The sequence below is a fragment of the Felis catus genome, chromosome A2 (genome assembly GCF_018350175.1).
Source record: "Felis catus isolate Fca126 chromosome A2, F.catus_Fca126_mat1.0, whole genome shotgun sequence".
Classification (NCBI taxonomy): domain Eukaryota; kingdom Metazoa; phylum Chordata; class Mammalia; order Carnivora; family Felidae; genus Felis; species Felis catus.
The window spans coordinates 1877573-1896924 of NC_058369.1; the positions used below are offsets into that span (position 1 = coordinate 1877573).

General features: G+C 49.0%; 1 protein-coding gene across 1 annotated transcript in view; it reads left to right on the top strand.

The window, feature by feature from the left end:
• ZNF555 (zinc finger protein 555) overlaps positions 1-19352 on the top strand; it is a 37645-nt gene that overhangs the window by 15500 nt on the left and 2793 nt on the right. The window contains exons 5-6 of the mRNA XM_045042091.1: positions 7302-7579; positions 18830-18956. Coding sequence (XP_044898026.1) covers positions 7302-7579; positions 18830-18956 — 405 coding nt within the window. The remainder of the gene's footprint in view (positions 1-7301; positions 7580-18829; positions 18957-19352) is intronic.

Genomic DNA, 19352 nt, shown 5'->3' on the forward strand with positions numbered 1-19352 from the left:
ACGCTCGACCGACTGAGCCACTCAGGTGCCCCATGCACGTTCTTGAAGAAAAGCTCCGAGGTCTAGATCTGAGAAGGGACCTTTCAGTGGGGGAAATTGCCATTGAGCTATGCTGAGTGGGGCGTGTCCTTTTGGAAAAGATTGATAAATGTGAACAGCAATGTGGAAAGGGATTTTGCTGAGAATCGTCATACGAATTTAGTTGTTGAAACAGAATACCTTTTGTTTCAAAATTCAGTATTAAAAAATGTTTATTATGGGAAGAGATTATGCTAGCAAGAGAGGGGCAGAGAAAGACGGAGAGAGAGAGAGAGAGAGAGAGAGAGAGAGAGAGAGAGAGAGAATGAGAATCCCAAGCAGGCTCCGTGCTGTCAGTGCAGAGCCTGACATGGGACTCGATTCCACAAACCCTGAGATCATGACTTGAGCTGAAATCAAGAGTCAGATATTCAACCAACAAAGCCACCCAGGTGCCCCATCAAAATTCAGTATTTTTTTAATGTTTATTTTTGAAAGAGAGAGAGAGAGAGAGAGAGACAGAGCATGAGTGGGGGGAGGGGCAGAGAGGGAGACACAGAATCAGAAGCAGGCTCCAGGCTCTGAGCCATCAGCACAGAGCCCACCAACCACGAGATCACGACCTGAGCTGAAGTTGGACGCTTAACTGACTAAGCCACCCAGGTGCCCCCAAATTCAGTACTTTTGTTTCAATAGTCTGTTTCAGTATTTTACTTAGTCATCCTGCCCCTGTCGGTCCCTTAGCTAGGTGCTAACTTGTTTCGTGCCCGGCTGTGTCAACACAGAACGTGTGCTCACACGGAAAGAGCTTTGGGTGCACAGTGAAAAATAAAGTGTGCAAAATGGTATGTGTGACTCCGTCCAGTGTATTCTGAATATGTACATAAACGGACAAAGGCTGGGCAGAGATGTGGAGGAACTGGACAGAGTTTGTCAGAGTTATCCGATGATGTGTGGTTTCCTGCCTTTTGTCATTTTGTCTGGCGTTGCTATAATCGTTTTGACGGTAGGTAGAAATCAAACGACCCCAAGGGATAGCAGGTTTCTTTGATCAGGATTGCCGATGCCATGGTGGGGAGGGTAGAGTGCAGTCGGTCTTGGGACGGGGGGAGTGGAGCAGCCTTTGACAGCTTGGGAGAAATCCCACCCGTGAGGCGGACTTGCCTGAGTGGAGACCGAGAGCTCTGATGTGCACCGTCACCAGCACCAGCGTCACCTGTTGGTTGCTTGCTCTGTTTCCAGCACTTGTGTGTGGTTCATCATTGACTCTCACCAAGCCCAGGAGATAGTAGCTGTTCACCTGCCGACACTACAAAAGGGCAAACAGAAATAAGGGAGCTTGTCCAGAGTCAGATGACTAGACGGTGCCGGACCCAGGATTTGAACCTGAACGACCTGTACAAGGGCCCATGCCACGTTTGGATGCAGGGGGACTGTGCTTTCTAAATTCTCCCTTGGAAGTCATTTGACCTTTGTCTAGATCTTCCCCTTTCTCTGCGGCTGATGAGGAAGGTTGCCTGTCGGGTCTCCTCTCACCTAAGTGGTACCTGATCACGTCGTTTGTTGCTGCCTTTCTCAAGTAGGGATCCCTCATCTGGGGTCTGTGTAGACCCTACTGGGCTGACGGATACGTTTCTTTAAGGGCTCCACGAACAGTTTGTGCTCGATGCAGGATGTATGTTGGGGCATAGCGCGTCATCTGGGGAAGGATCTGTAGCTTTCATCCAGTTCTGAGGGCTGGCTGACGTCGGGGTGTCACAAGCGCACTGTTTTCCGGTCTCTATCCCTTGCTCCCTCCAACAGTTGTGGGGAACTCCTTGTGCTAGGTGGCTGTGCGTAAGGTGGATGAGGTGTCTGCCCTCCCTGCACATATATTCGAGGAGTGGGGAAGCAGGACGGCCTCGTCGGTTGTGATGTGTGCAGTCACCCAAGTGTGTCTCACAAAGGTCCTGTGATTGGTTAAATACTCTAGTGTATCCATATTGATATTCTTTTTTTTTTTATGTTTATTTTTGAGAGAGACAGAGCATGAGCTGAGCAGGGGCAGAGAGAGATGGAGACACAGAATCCGAAGCAGGCTCCAGGCTCTGAGCTGTCAGCACAGAGCTTGACGCAGGGCTCGAACCCACGAACCATGAGATCATGACCTGAGCCGAAGTCTGGTGCTTAACCGACTGAGCCACCCAGGTGCCATATACATTATATGGCATTATATGTTTTTTTTTTTTTTTTAATTTTTTTTTCAATGTTTATTTTATTTTTGGGACAGAGAGAGACAGAGCATGAACGGGGGAGGGGCAGAGAGAGAGGGAGACACAGAATCGGAAACAGGCTCCAGGCTCTGAGCCATCAGCCCAGAGCCTGACGCAGGGCTCGAACTCACGGACCGCGAGATCGTGACCTGGCTGAAGTCGTATGCTTAACCGACTGCGCCACCCAGGCGCCCCAACGTTTATTTATTTTTGAGACAGAGACAGAGCATGAACGGGGGAGGGGCAGAGAGAGAGGGAGACACAGAATCGTAAACAGGCTCCAGGCTCTGAGCCATCAGCCCAGAGCCCGACGCGGGGCCCGAACTCACGGACCGCGAGATCGTGACCTGGCCGAAGTCGGACGCTCAACCGACTGCGCCACCCAGGCGCCCCGGCATTATATGTTTTAATGTTTATTTTTGAGAGAGAGAGCACAAGCAGGATACAGGCAGAGAGAGGGAGAGAGAATCCCAGGCAGGCTCTGTGCCATCAGCATAGAGCCCGACACAGGGCTTGATCCCACAAATCATGAGATCATGACCTGAGCCAAAATCAAGAGTTGGACGATTAACCGACTGAGCCGCCCAGGTGCCCCCCATCTTGATATTCAGAGGATCCCCCTGCTATGTTTTCATTTTGCAGTGAGCTCTGCTCATTGTATAGCCAGATCCATGATGGAGTGAGGGGCAGGGACAGATGTGAAATAGCTAACCAAATACTTTAATTAAATAATTGCAGATTTTGGTAGTGCTCTTGGGGACGTAAACAGGATGATGCTGTGATAGATAAAAAGAGAGTGACTAACGTCGGGGCCTTTCTGACAACCTGATACTTAATTTGAAATGTGAGTCACTGGAGCTTCCAAGGTGAGGACTTTAACCAGAGGAAAGCTTTCATTTAGCTTTGTTTTCACATATTTCAAAACTATTTAGAGGGGCACCTGGCTGGCTCAGTTAGTAGAGTGTGTGACTCTTGATCTCAAGGTTGTGAGATTATGGACACGGAGCCCATTAAGAAAAATATTTACAACATTTTTTTTTATTTATCTCAAAGTATTTTGAGAGAGAATGTATATATATATTTTCAATTTCTTGGTGTTTAAATGCCCATCTCCCTCTCTTTAAAAACAAATTCTTTTTCTTGTCTGATTGCAATGGCTCAATCCTTTAGTACAATATTGAACAGGAGTGTTGAGAACACACCTCCTTGCTTTATTCCAGATCTTAGGGAAAAGCATTCAGTCCTTCACCATGGAGTATGATGTTTTCTGTGGGCTTTCTGTAGATCCCCATTATCTTTATTATCTTGTTAAGTTTCTGCTTTATTGTGCTGTGGTCTGAGAATGTGTCTACTGTCCTGAATCTTTAAAACGTGTTGAGTTTCATTGTGTGGTGTACCCTGTGGTCAAGTTTTAAAACATTCTCTAGATCTTGGGGAGAAGCTGTGTTCTTTGTTTTTATGCTATGGAATCTGGCTTGCCTGCTGCATCAACCTTTTTCATCATTGGCTGTCAAATTTCACGTCAGGACGTTCAGATTTAACAAGTGAGAGTTGGTGCCCAGTAATGTGCATTAAAAAAATTTTTTTTTAATGTTTATTTATTTTTGAGAGAAAGACAGAGTGCTAATAGCGGATGGGCAGAGAGAGAGGGAGACACAGAATCCGAAGCAGGCTCCAGGCTCTGAGCTGTCGGCACAGAGCCCGACGTGGGGCTTGAACCCACGAACCGTGAGATCATGACCTGAGCCCAAGTAGGACGCTTAACCGACTGAGCCACCCAGGCGCCCCACCTCTGCTTTTTAAACAAAACTAGCCTTTCATTTTGGAATAATTTTTCACCTCCTGTGAATTTCAACCTTTAAAATTCCTTGCATCTCTCATTTTTAGTACATAATTGAATTTTGCTTTAGGATTCAAAGCAGAAAATCCATTTGTTTTTAAAGGACACATTTATGCCAATTATTGCTTTGATGAATGTTGTTGGCTTTAATTCTGATGTATTTTATGTCGTTTTTCTTATTTTTGAAGCTTTTATTTTCTGTCTTCTACTGTTGTTTGTATTGGTGGAGTGTATTTCTTTGCTGGTGTTTTTGGAAGGTGTATTTCCTGCTTCAGTCTTTTGGCATTTTATTTTATTACATTAAACCCTATAATGAAACCTGTAGTGATTATCAGTATTAAGCAGCTTTTGTAGGATAAAAAGGTCGAGTCACAGAGTGTGTATAGTATATAAGGGCACTTTAAAATTGAAAGTCGGGAAAATGTTATATGTAGTTTGTGGATCCAAATGTATGTCATGGCAATAATACGCACTAAATTTGTGATTATGGTTTCCTCTGGGAGGACGTGGAAGGGATCTTGGGATTCTGGAGGTGATACACAGGGCGTTTCAACTCTATCTGTGATGTTTTCTTTCTATTTTATCTTATTTATTTTTTATGTTTGTTTATTTTTAAGAAAGAGAGAGAGAGACAGCGTGAGCGGGCAAGGGGCAGAGAGAGAGGGAGACACAGAATCTGAAGCAGGCTCCAGGCTTCAAGCGGTCAGCACAGAGCCTGACACGGGGCTCGAACCCATGAACTGTGAGATCATGACCCGAGCCGAAGTCAGATGCTCAACCCACTGAGCCACCCAGGCGCCCCTGTAAAGTATCAGATTTCTTTCAAGAAATCTGATAGGGGATGGTAAACCGATAGGATTTCATACATCTTGGCAGTAGATACATGAGTATTGAAAATGTCGCGGCATGTTCTGTATGGTTGGAATGTGGGGGGACGGGTTGAAAGTGCTCCCCTTCTCCCCCTGTTGTGGTTATCATTAGGAGATACTTCTTTGAGGAATGCAAAAACCAGCCCTCCCAACGCCTTACGAATGGATGCTTACGGTTTGGATAAAATCTCTAGTCAGAATATCATCTATCTGAAAAGTGCTTCCTTTCAAAAACAAAGATGCAAAGACATTGTTCTCTAAAAAACGGTCAGATCACCCCAAGATGCGCCGCTGTGGGAGCAGAGTCATGTTGAAGGAGCCCGTGGCAAGTTCAAAGCCGTCCCACAAAAACTCGGGCTGGGAAGAGGCGTTCTTTGTGCCCCATGCCGAGGCATTTTCCTCTGCCTCAGAGCCATCCTGTGAACTTCCTGTGACTGCTGTAACAAATTCCTGCACACTTAGTGACTTAACCAATTTCTTACAACAGTTCTGGAGGTCAGAAGTCTAAAATCTAAGGTGTTGGCAAGGCCGTCTTCTTTTTGGAGACCCTAAGGGAGAATCTCTTCCCTCACCTTTATCTGGCTTCTAGAAGCCACCCAAACTCCTTGGCCTGAGATCCCTCCGACATCCTCACAGCCAGCAGCTGGGGGTCTGACCATCTCTCTGACTCCTACCCCCTGCCTTTGTCTCCTGAGGACCTCCTGAGGACGCTGGGCTGGCTGCCTGGGAACCCAGGGTCACCCCCGCCTCAGGGCCCTTAATCCCTTCTGCAAAGTCCCTTTTGCCATGTCCGGGGCCATGTTCACAGGTTCTGGTGATCACCACGTGTGCACCTTTATTCTGCCGGCCACATCTTTCATACTTGGCTTTATGATGTGGGGTTGGAGTGGGCTGAACATGCAGGAAACCACATTTCTACTTCGCCAGCGGCTCCCCGAATACCAGAACCTTCTAACCGCAGGGTGGATGGAGGCCGCAGGAGGGAGAAGGGGTCTGCGCCTTCCTGTCCTGTCACTCTGTGCGTTTGAGAATGCCTTTGTTACCTCCACACATGAATCACATCTCAAATAACTTGACTCACACTTCTTTCCCCTCAGGGGGCTACAGTTTTACTTTGTTCTCTGTGCAATGAATGTTTTGTGAAGAATCCCGAGATCAGCCTCATTTTCCACCTTAATGAATGAAATGACATGTCCTCTATGAGTGATGCTTACAGGGTATTTATCTGAACACACTATGGCAGGCAGACGGTGCTGGAGGTTCGTGCCAGAACCCAGTCTTAAGGCAGACTTCTAAATCTCATGCAGACTTATTGAAATTTGGCTTTCATTATTAATCCATATTAAGCGAAAACGTATATAATCATACTTTGAATAGCTTATGAATCCAACAAGTCATTTATTTTTAACTCGAAGCTTTTTATGTATTAATTTTCTAAACACTAATTTTTATGACAGCGTACAAAACCTTTTTGCAAACCCCCCCCCGATTTTTTTTTTTTTTTTAATTCTGTTTGTAAATCAAGTAAGTGGTACCAAGCGTTTGGACGTCCAGACCCAGCCTAGGCACAGTTTTCTTAAGCGGGTAGGCCTTATTAGATACCTTGGGTGTTAAGCCCCCATTTATTAAGTGTTTTCAGGTCCGTCCCAAAGCCTTACAGAAGCTTTCCTGTTGTTTCAAATCAGTTAAGATAGGAACTCAATTGCCTGGGGGACATCACGCGTTTAGGCTGCAGAATTCCCTGGGGACACAACAGAACCCTGATTCGAAATACATCTCTCTGCAGCGTAAAACGCACACCTGCGGGTTTCAAAAGCTGCCCGCACTGGGGCGGGGCGCCAGGTCCCGATCCCCCGCGATCAGCGGACCTCCAGCACCAGGACGGCGCCGGAGCCTCAGATGTCAAAGGTCACTCCTGAACCCCGAGCCCGACCCGGCCTTCCGTGCGGTGACGTCACTGCGTAGGGTCTTTGTTCTTGAACAAAGAGTACTCGTCCACGGTCACCTCGCCTCCGGGCCTTGCGGCCCTGTCTTCTCGGTCCCGGCTCCGGGCAGGGGACGCTCCGCGGGGAAACCGAGTCAGGAGGTCAGGGCCTGCCACGCCGCGCCACCGGGAGGCTCAACTCCCGGCGCACATCCGGAGCGCGCGGGTCAGCCACGTGTGTCGGGACGGCCTGTCGCTCAGGTGCAGGGGTGTGGTCACGGAGGACCGTCCAATCAGAACGACAAGGGCGTTTCTCGGAACACAATCAGGGGCCCCGGGGGCGGTGCCTGGATAACTAGCCAATCAGGGACTTGAGTGAGGAGCACTGTCCAATCAAGGGCACCAGAGGCGGGTCTCGGAAAAGCATCCAATCAGGAGCCCTGGGAGAGGGAGGACTCCGAGCACCATCCAATCAGGGCGCGGGGGCCCGGAACACCGTCCAATCAGGCGCGGGGGCGGGCGCGCTTGCGGCCGCGTGGACGTGGCTCCGGGCAGGTCCCGGGGGCTCCTGCGCACCTGCCCGCGCGGACCCAGGTGTCTTCCTCTCACCTGCCCGGCCCTCGGGCCCGCGGGGAAGACGTCTTCCCCGGAGAGCTCGGAGCCGAGCCCCGACATGGTGAGTGCGCGCGGCCCGGGCCGAGACCGGGAGTAGGTGGTTCCATCCGGCCGGAACCCGCTCCCTGCGGCCGCGGCCCGGGTGTCCCCGTCCCCGGGGCTCCCGACCCGAGTCTCCGCCTTCGGGCGAGGGAGGGGGGGATATTGGGGACTCGCAGTCCCGGGTTGCCCCCCACCTCGGGGGGCGGGCGAGGAGTGTGGGGGCACCTGTCTGGGGCCCTGGGCTCGGGGTTGGGGGACCCCCTGACAGATCATTGGCCCCAGGTAACCGCTCCTGGGAGGGACGTGGCAGACAGCGGACTGGATCTGGGGCTGAGGGGAGAGGCGGTTCCGGCGCCTGGGTTCCCCTGCGGGGGGCTGGTGCGGCCTCCTGCGAAGCGTCATGCCCTCCCCTCAACACCTGCAGCGGGCCCGGGGTCGGCGCCCTTTGTTCGGGGGTGCAGTGCGGGGGCCCTGCACCGCGCCTGCCTGGTTCGTCCCCCCCCCCCCCCCCCCCCCCAGTAGATGTATTCACTTACCGGAACCTCGGTGTTTTAGCAGATGTCAAACAGAAAAATAAGAAAATGTCTTACGTTCCATTTGTTAAACGTTCTCTGGAAGTCCGTCCCCGTGTGTAGTCAGTTTCTCAGGTCTGTGCCTTTGGGTGATGACAGGTGGAATCCCGGGCCTCCCCGGGAAAGGCTTTCTGGGGAAAAGAGTGTCCGAGGAATAGAGAACATCTCCCTTCCCGAGGGCTGCGGAGGAACGAATACCCTTCCGCAAAGCGTGGTAGGTCAGTTGGTAAATTAGAAGGATAAACCAGTCTGTGAGATTGGTTGGCCAATCTCGTTGAGTTGGCCGCGTGGAGCGTTTGTGACAGTACCGGTTCCTTTTATTGCTGATACACTTTGCTGTAATGTGCAACAAATTAGTGTCCATGGAAGGGGTAGGAATGCAAGCATCTTTGTTATTTAGAAGTCAGTCTGTCACTGTCTCGTGAATTAAAGTGTTCATCATTTCTGCCTCCGCTCTTCAGGGGCTGTCCCGCCGTGAATCGAGTTTCCCCGTAGGCCTGGACCCGTTTCCCATTGATCCGGCCGTCTTCCATCATGTCGGAGTGCTGTTGCCTTAAAATCCCGGGTGTCCGCAGGCCCTGCCTTGTTATTTAGAACACTTTGCCTGTCCTTGGACATTTGTTCTTCTTGTTAGATTTGCAGAATTACTCTTTGTCTAGTCCCCCCAAAAAAACCACACTTGGGCTTGTGGGTTTAATAGAATATTACGAAGACCGTAGGTCTGTCTTGGGAGGGATCTTGTCTCTGTGTTTTCTTTCCATTTATTTCTTTTTGGGTATTAACCCTTAATGGTTTCAGATTTTTCCATTTGGCTCTTTCTATAGCTTTCATTTTACTTATTTGATACTACTGAAATTTGGTTTTCACCATGGTATGTGTCGTCTTTTTTAAATGAAATTTTTTTATATATATATGAAATTTATTGTCAAATTGGTTTCCATACAACACCCAGTGCTCATCCCAAAAGGTGCCCTCAATACCCATCACCCACCCTCTCCTCCCTCCCACCCCCCATCAACCCTCAGTTTGTTCTCAGTTTTTAAGAGTCTCTTATGCTTTGGCTGTCTCCCACTCTAACCTCTTTTTTTTTTTTTCCCTCCCCCTCCCCCATGGGTTTCTGTTAAGTTTCTCAGGATCCACATAAGAGTGAAACCATATGGTATCTGTCTTTCTCTGTATGGCTTATTTCACTTAGCATCACACTCTCCAGTTCCATCCATGTTGCTACAAAAGGCCATATTTCATTCTTTCTCATTGCCACGTAGTATTCCATTGTGTATATAAACCACAATTTCTTTATCCATTCATCAGTTGATGGACATTTAGGCTCTTTCCATAATTTGGCTATTGTTGAGAGTGCTGCTATGAACATTGGCGTACAAGTGCCCCTATGCATCAGGACTCCTGTATCCCTTGGGTAAATTCCTAGCAGTGCTACTGCTGGGTCATAGGATAGGTCTATTTTTAATTTTCTGAGGAACCTCCACACTGCTTTCCAGAGTGGCTGCACCAGTTTGCATTCCCACCAACAGTGCAAGAGGGTTCCCGTTTCTCCACATCCTCTCCAGCATCTATAGTCTCCTGATTTGTTCATTTTGGCCACTCTGACTGGCGTGAGGTGATACCTGAGTGTGGTTTTGATTTGTATTTCCCTGATAAGGAGCGACGCTGAACATCTTTTCATGTGCCTGTTGGCCATCCGGATGTCTTCTTTAGAGAAGTGTCTATTCATGTTTTCTGCCCATTTCTTCACTGGGTTATTTGTTTTTCGGGTGTGGAGTTTGGTGAGCTCTTTATAGATTTTGGATACTAGCCCTTTGTCTGATATGTCATTTGCAAATATCTTTTCCCATTCCGTTGGTTGCCTTTTAGTTTTGTTGGTTGTTTCCTTTGCTGTGCAGAAGCTTTTTATCTTCATAAGGTCCCAGTAATTCACTTTTGCTTTTAATTCCCTTGCCTTTGGGGATGTGTCGAGTAAGAGATTGCTACGGCTGAGGTCAGAGAGGTCTTTTCCTGCTTTCTCCTCTAAGGTTTTGATGGTTTCCTGTCTCACATTCAGGTCCTTTATCCATTTTGAGTTTATTTTTGTGAATGGTGTGAGAAAGTGGTCTAGTTTCAACCTTCTGCATGTTGCTGTCCAGTTCTCCCAGCACCATTTGTTAAAGAGACTGTCTTTTTTCCATTGGATGTTCTTTCCTGCTTTGTCAAAGATGAGTTGGCCATACGTTTGTGGGTCTAGTTCTGGGGTTTCTATACTATTCCATTGGTCTATGTGTCTGTTTTTGTGCCATTAAATGAATTTTTGACTTGCTGTTAATGAAATTTGGTTTCATATTGAATTTTTATCCTGGAATCTTGTTAAAAATCTTATTTTGTGACTGTCATTTTTGTTACGTCGGTGTCCCGTATATAGTTAAAAAAAAATTTTTTTTTTAACGTTTATTTATTTTTGAGACAGAGAGAGACAGAGCATGAACAGGGGAGGGGCAGAGAGAGAGGGAGACACAGAATCGGAAACAGGCTCCAGGCTCTGAGCTGCCAGCACAGAGCCCGACGCGGGGCTCGAACTCAAGGCCCGTGAGATCATGACCTGAGCTGAAGTCGGACGCTTAACTAACCGAGCCACCCAGGCGCCCCCCGTATATACAGTTTTTAAGCTTAGGCATGAAGACCAGTGTTTGTTTTCTAGTATTGACCTGTGTTTATTTTCTGGTGGTACCGGATCAGATCTCTAGTATAATGTTGATTAAATCAAGAGGGAGGTGCCAGGCATACCTGATTTGTACCCGATTGTTTTGGAGGAAACAGTGAGCTTCATACCGTTTTATATGATCTTTGTTCTGTTTTGAACCTTCTTTCATTGGTTCTCCTTGACCAGGTTGGGCATGTTACCATCGTTTCCCAGTGGTAAGATTTTTTACGTATGATTGCTGAATATTATAAAATGGCTTTTGACGTCTCTTGGGAGCATTACACGTAAATCACACGAATTGGTTTTAGCCTACTCTGTTGTGTAATATAGCACTAATGCAGGAAAATGCATTTGACAGATGCATTTATCATTGACAGATGACAATGCAGGAAAATGCATTGACAGACGCATTGTTCAGTTGACAGATACCTTAAAAAAAAAAACCCTCCGTGCAGTGAAATTCAGCCGTAAATGTAGAACAAGCCTTCACACGAGAAGCCCCACTCGAAGTGAACCCCAGGCAGGCCCTCTCCCTCTCCAGGGGTAACAAATACGTAGAAGTATATGAAGACTTGTATGTGTATATTTGTGGTTCTGCCCATAGAGTTCCGTACACGCATATCGTTACGTGTGTGTGTGTAACATGTACATGTGTGTATGTTTTTTAGCGATTTAGGTATCTAACTGCAGTATAATCTGAAATGATTAATTTTCCTGCTCTCCTCTCCTCTGCCCTGCAGCCAGTCATTCATATGTATCTATGTCAATAGCCACACGGAGATCAATGAATGACACACAAACACACACGTCAACATATATACGTTCTTCCGAACCCGCTTGTGTGGCACATTTCCCGTAGTACGGCAACTTGATTTTCTTATTTATCATTTTCCTCCCAAGAGAATTTAAAAGCCACGTGGTTCAGAATTCTTGTTTTGTTCAGTGCTGCAGCCCCGGTGCCCGCAGGCTCTAGGACCCAAGTAACCGCGACCTGAATACAGTTCACTCCGCGAAAGAGCCAGAGGTGAGGTCCTCAGACAGAGCGGTCCTGCAGGGACACGGGGCTCTGCCACGAGCAGGAGCGTGAGGGCATGAGGGCAATAGGAGAGGTTCCTGTTGCCTACTCGCCTTAGTGCCCGGCAGAAGTCAGTGCATTCTTCCCACCACACTGGGAAACAGCAGTCACAACAGAGAAACCACCACACGGTGTGTGTACGGGTGCAGGCGTTGGAGGAGTTTCGGGGATGTTACCGACCGTCCTGCATTTCCTCTACCGTGAGCCAGTTTTAATAATACCTGCTTTGCGGGGTTTTTAAGAATATCCGAGCTGATGCATACGAGGCTTTTGGCAGAATCTTTTGCATATACTGGGTTCTGCATGGCGCTTAAAAAATTAATTTCATAAAGGTGGTGGATTTGAGCCAGGTGTGCTGGGAGTCCCTGTCTCCATCTGCTGGGGCCGCTGTAACAAAAATGCCATAGACCAGGGGCGCGCCTGGGTGGCTCAGTCAGTTGAACGTCCAACTTCGGCTCGGGTCATGATCTCACGGTTTGTGAGTCCGAGCCCCGCATCGGGCTCTGTGCTGACAGCTCAGAGCCTGGAGCCTGCTTCGGATTCTGTGTCCCCCCCCCCCCCCCCGGGTCTCTCTCTGCCCCTCCCCAGCTTGCGTTCTGTCTCTCAAAAATAAACATTTTAAAAATAAAATAAAATTGAGGCGCCTGGGTGGCTTAGTCGGTTGAGTGTCCGACTTTGGCTCGGGTCATGATCTCACGGTTTGTGAGTCCGAGCCCCGCATTGGGCTCCGTGCTGAGAGCTTAGGGCCTGGAGCCTGCTTCCGATTCTGTGTCTCCCTCTCTCTCTGCCCCTCCCCCACTCATGGTGTCTTTCTTTCTAAAAAATAAATAAACATTAAAAAAATGCCACAGACCAGGCGCTTATAAACAATACACATTTGGGGGCGCCTGGGTGGCGCAGTCGGTTAAGCATCTGACTTCAGCCAGGTCACGATCTCGCGGTCCGTGAGTTCGAGCCCCGCGTCGGGCTCTGGGCTGATGGCTCAGAGCCTGGAGCTGTTTCCGATTCTGTGTCTCCCTCTCTCTCTGCCCCTCCCCCGTTCATGCTCTGTCTCTCTCTGTCCCAAAAAATAAATAAACGTTGAAAAAAAAAATTTAAAAAAAAAATAAAATAAAAAAAAAATAAATAAACAATACACATTTGTCTCTCACAGTTCTGGAGACCGAGAAGTCCAAGGTCAAGGTGTCTTGATGTCAGATTTGGCAGATTTCTGGCAGAATTCGTGTCTGGTGAGGACCTTCTTCCTGGCTCACAGACAGTGGTCTCCTCACTGTGTGCTCACATGGCGGGAGGGACGAGGGAGCTCTCTCGGGCCTCTTATAAGGGCACTCACCCCACCTATGAGGACTGAAGCCTCATGGCCTAATCCCCTCCCCAGGGCCCCACCTCTCAGTACCCTCACACTAAAGTTAGGATTGAACCTGAATTTTGGAGGGCACAAAAACATTTCAGTCCGTAGCAGTCCCCAAGACCACCCTTAAGTTCAGAGGTCCATTAGGAGGACTCCCAGGACTCGGCACGTAGTTGCGCTCACGGCCCTGATTTATTACAGCGCGAGAGAATACAGCACCAGGTCAGCAGAGGGGAGATGTGCCTGGGGCCAAGTCCCGAGGACACCAGCCACAGGGTTCCAGGTGTCCCCTCCGGGGACATCATGCAGGATATGCTCAGTCCCTCCAGCAGCCTGGAGTGAGGGCACATGTAAATGGTGTCTACCAGGGAAGCTAACGAGAGACTCTGGTACCGGGTCATGGAGACACCCTATGCCTAGCACGCACCAACATTCTAGACTCCCAGAAGGAAAGCTGGTCTTCAGCACAAGACATGACTAGCATAACAAGACATAGGGAGCCTCTCCTAACAGGGTGGTGGGAAGCCTTCCCAAATACAAGTTCCTGTGAACCAGCCAAGGGCCAACCTTGGGAGCAGGACTCAGGCCTATTAAGTTAACACTTCTGAACAGTCCGTTCCGGGGCTCCTGGGTGGCTCAGTTGGTTGGGCGTCCGACTTCAGCTCAGGCCATGATCTTACAGCTCGTGGGTTCCAGCCCCGAGTTGGGCTCTGGGCCGACAACTCGGAGCCTGGAGCCTGCTTCGGATTCTGTGTCTCCCTCTCTCTCTGCCCCTCCCCTGCTCATGCTCTGTCTCTCTCTGTCTCGAATAAAGACATCAAAAACAAATTTTTTTGAACAGTCCGTTCCTTTGGCCCTTGGACAAGACATCTTTACAGCAAAATTATTATCAGTGGCACCCTGTGTAGCCGAGTGAGACCAGTCTGCAGTCTTGGTTTTGGTTATGCCCTTTATGGGTCCTGACTTGTCCAGTTCAAGCAAATCCCGTTGATCATAAAGGTAAAGGTCTTAGAACATTAGGAGGCTTCATCTTCAAAATTTCTGTATTGTTTCATTTTCACCTGGCCTCAGGTGTCCGTTCTGGCATGGCACAACTCTGGCTGACTCGAGTGTCTTTCAGGGATAAGATAGCGCCCTGATGGGATATGCATTAGGCAGCCAGGTCAGCGGGTCCCCACTGTGGACTCTGGGGTGGGGGGGCTTGCCCTGGAGTTTTCAGTGCAGCCTATTTATTATTGTTTTAGAAAATATTTTTATTTATTTTTGAGAGAGAGGGAAACAGGGTGTGAGTGGGGGAGGGGCAAAGAGGGAGGGAGCTAGAATATGAAGCAGGCTCCAGGCTCTGAGCTGTCAGCACAGAGCCCAGTGTGGGGCTTGAACTCAAGAACCACGAGATCATGACTGCATCCGACTTTGGCTCAGGTCGTGAGTCGGACGCTTAACCGACTGAGCCACCCGGGCGCCCCAGCCTATTTTTTAAACTTTATTTATTTTGAGAGGCCGAGAGAGAAGGGGCCGGGAGGGGGGTGGGGGGGGAGGTGAATGGGGAAGGGGCAGGGGGAGACAGAATCCCAAGCAGTCCCCACGCGGTCAGCACAAAGCCCAACATGGTGCTCGAACTGACGAATCACGAGATCATGACCTGAGCCGAAGTTGGACGCTTAGCCAACTGAGCCACCCGGGCGCCCTCAGTGCAGCCTATTTGAAATAACGCATTCTGGTCCTTGTTAGCAGGGATGCCTGCGGTGGTCACCTTCAGACACTTTTGTGACCCACAACACTAGTTCGTCCACCTCACCGGTGGGGACGGCATCTGGGGGTGGTCTGTGCGGAAAGTAATGGAAATGAACAGCTTGATTTCAGATTGTCTCATTGGAGAACAAGGCCTTCATCACCGGCAACCGCGAGTGACCCAGATGGACCACCTGGAGGTTTTCGTGGGTTAGGACCTCAGACAAGTGTCCTAAGTTTGCTGGGTTCCCGGTCAGAGTCCTGTTCCTGGAGCTTGCACCTGCTTTCAGAGCAGCCCAGCGTGCAGTGAGGCTGAAACAGCCATCGCGGATACTGCGGGCCGTTAGCTTGCAGTCAAGTTCAGGCGGTTCGCAATTCCCCAAATCACCAGGGGCCTCTTTTAGCAGCAGCAGAGCTGAGACGCTGCAGGGTCAGAACTGTGTGTTCCAAGCTGCACGTGCGGTCCCTGCTCTCATCGGAGTCCACGTGACACACTGCCGGACCGTCGTCTGCGTCTAGCGGCCATCAGAAATGGGTTTTGGTGGGGCGCCTCGGTGGTGGTTCAGTCAGTTGAGCATTTGACTTCAGGTCATGATCTTGCAGTTTGTGGGTTCGAGCCCCGCGTTGGGGTCTGTGCTGACAGCTCAGAGCCTGGAGCTGCTTTGGATTCTGTATCTCCCTCTCTGCCCCTCCCTTGCTCACGCCCTGTCTCTCCCCCTCTCAAAAATAATAAACTTAAAAAAAAAAGAAAGAAAGAAAAAGAAGTAGGTTTTTGTAAGAGCTCTTCGGCAAGCTGAAAACTTGTACTTAAAATTCCCAAAGGATCTCTCCATTTAGAGATTGCCTGCTTCATTGTTTCCCTCTGGTTGTGAACCTCCGGTAGGTAAAAACTCAGTAAAAAACCTAAACTTGTTCTACCACTTAGGAGTTTAAATTCCACCCCATGCACCAGTGGCAACAAGCAAGGGGGTCGTGTCCTGTCCACACTGTTTCCCTGCACTGATTGGGATGATTCCTTTAGCATTTATTACATTACAGGCATGTGCGTCCATTTTTATCTTACTTGCAGATGCAGTAGCCACAAAACAAAACCAATTTAAGTAAAAAAACCCACAAAACAACCTTTTCCCTTTTTCCTCATCACAAACTTATTTGAAGCCGTTTGAGTTCTGTAGTGTTGCCGTAACAAGTGACCATAAACTGGGTGGCTCCAGAACTTACTCTCTCAGATTCTGGAGGCTGGAAGCCCAAGATCAAGATGGTGGAGGGTTGTGCTTCTGTGTCATCCTGGTGTCTTACGGCCTCGGGGAGCCCCGGGTGTTCTTTTGTTGGTGACAGCATAATTCCAATCTCTGCACCCCATCTTCACGTGGCTGCCGTCCCTGCGTGTCCTTGACTTTGCATTGGCATTCCCCCTTCAGGATGCCACCAGCCAGATTGGATTCGGGCCCATCCTACCGACCTTGTCTTAACTGGGTTACATTTGCAAAGATCTTATTTCCAGGGAAGGTCACATTCATAGATACCAAGGGTTAGGATTTCAGCGTACCTTTTTGGGAGACAGCGTAACCCACGACGAGGCCCTCGTAGTGAGTCCGGCATTTACTGGGTAACACTACAGCTGCCAGGGACGATCCCGGCTGCCATGTGAGGGGTGGGCCGGGAGGCTGCGGCAGCCCAGCAGCAACCAGGCAGAAGGATGGGGAGAGGGTCCCTGCCCCTGTTCCCTTGGTTTATCTGAAGTTCTGCTCCAGTCCTGGAAACTGATTTAACTAATTTTTTTCTCCCAGCGCAATGCAAACTTTTCATATATTTTGCCCATCCATAGTTTACCCTTGGGAACCTGGGGGCCCTTTCTCCTCCTGCCTGGAAGAGAGAACAAAAATCCGAGACCTCACCAAAGCTGTGTTTTGTTGAAGTCTTCTCGCTCAGATAGCATGGTCCAAAGCGGCAGTATACCCAGCGCGCCAGCCCCCCTGGGGATGGACCTCTGTCACCTTTACCTCTGTCAACTCTTGATTCATGACAGGCTGCAGCTCAGCTGTCTCTCCACACCTTCTCTCCATACACATGGCTTCTGCTATGTTTCAGTGAGCCAGGGGTGTTCTAGCAGATTCCACTTCTGATGCCAACTGTGTCTGGTGTCCCCCAAGACCATCCTTGTGTCCTGCGAGTAGGACCCTCGTGACTTAGCATATAGTTTTACTCATGACTGTGATCTGTTACAACAAATGGAGACACAGCAGAGCTAGCACAGGGAACAGGCACATGGGGAAAAGTGTTCTTTCCCGGTGGAGTCACACGGAGTGCGCCCAGCAGTGAGTCTTGACGACGCGGGAGGTACTGTCACGCAGGGAGTCTTGGTAGAGACCCAGCGCCCGGCATTTTGACTCCAGACTCCCAGAAGGAAGGCAGGTGTTGCGTATTAATGTGTCACGTGCACAGCGGTTTAGACACCGTGGGTGAGATCAGTCAGGCTGGTGTGAAACCTGAAACCCAGGTTCCCAGACACCAGCCTTGCCAGGAGTTGTGTCTACGAATAAAGTTAAGGCCCCTGATGGCACATTTCCTGCACACTAGGAGTGGAGATTCACTGGAAGAAGCACTACAGATAACTAAGAACAGTGCAGCTGACTCAGGGACCAGTTGCTCCCTGTGCCCGTCACGGGGATTTTCCCATTCCGCTGCTACCCTGTTGAACAGGTAAATTCTGGCAGCAGAACTGCCAACTGAGAGTATTTTCTCCTGCTCATAGATGTCAGTGGGCCGATGAACTTTTTAAAAAACCAGGGTTCAAGGGAGGCGTGCAGCTCAGTGGGTCCTGTGCTCTCAGGGGTTGGCCTGACATGCTCACGTGCCCAGCAGGGGAGGGACAGGGGGAGGAGAGAAATTGAGAGCATGGCCTCTGGGATGATGTATGGAGGGGGGAGCTTTTACCTGTAACTTGATATGTGGGAGGGTTTCCTTTGTAGGAAGGCACTGCCTAACCCGATCTGTTTTCATCATCAAGGGCAAATTCACTGATGGGTGTTTTTGACTTCAGTTAACCCCCTGGTGGGATGGGACTCAACCTTATCCTCAGTACTTTTCCATGTTTCTGGTGGAAAGAGCTGCTTGTCACCAGATAACATTTGTCTGGTGGGGGTCCGGCGGGCAGTCGCACTGAGACTCGGGAGTGTGGGGAGTGAATGGATGCAGGTCTGAGTTCTCATGCCTGTTTCCTCTTCCCTGAGCTCTGACTTCTCAACAACTTTCTATCCTATTCCTGTATGACACAAATACATAAACAGTACTTCCTCAAGAGAATTTTGTCATTTAGCCAGTAGGACCTGTCTACTTAGGGCCTGGAGTTAAGATGTTGTGGTCAGTTGGCCCCTGCTGCAAGTTGGATTCCACCAAGTCTCTCAGGAAGGAAAAGTCCCCAGTCCTTGAGTGTGTTCTTATTTCATAAAACCTCACCCACGTTTGACCTGGGGCTTGACATGGTCCGCAACAGGGAAGGAGCGAAAGTAGTTTGTATCACAAAGGACCGATGGGTCTTAAAATGCAAATATTTGATTCATTTGGAGAGCTGTTCTGTGAATTCTCCATTGTGGTCCGAACGCTTTGGTTAAAGGAGAATGAGATTTGATGTGGTTGCAGTAAGAGTGTAAAGATAAGTTCAGTAGGGTGAGTGGTACTGTTAAACTTGTGAGGAGGATGTAAGTGTGGACAGAGTGAGAGGTCTGATGATTGAGTCATAGAGTGGATGTTGGGTGACCACAGGGTCTTGTCTGAATGTCCCGTGAATTGAATTGACTTGCTCTAGAGTCTCAACTTTCCTTCTGCACATATGTTGGGTGTTTTAGGACTCAGTGGTCTTTGAGGATGTGGCTGTGGACTTTACCCTGGAGGAGTGGGCTTTGCTGGATTCTGCTCAGAGAAAGCTCTACAGAGATGTGATGCTGGAAAACTTGAAAAACCTGGCCGCAGTGGGTAAGAATGACCTCATTCCTTCACGTGGTTGTTTGGAGAACAAGCATTTCTTACACATCAAGCCTGTTTCAAGATTTTAAATGTGGAAAGGGAATGCTTATTAATTAGTAAGCCAGGGTCACAACCATCAGAGAGCTAGAATCTTATAATGTCTGCATGAGAATGAGAATCTTTGTATTAAACTGATTTTTTTTTCTTTCTATAAAGCAAGCTCCCTTTGTGTCATCAGAAAATACCGATTTCATGGGTCATTAAGGAGCCCAATGAAGTTTATGTAATCGTATGAGAATTCAACTGCCTTCGTTCAATTGCTTACCGTTTTGAGCCCTCGTACTTGTATCAGTGAAGTCCCGATACAGCTAAAGTCCTCAGTGTCATTTCAACTAACAGGTACCT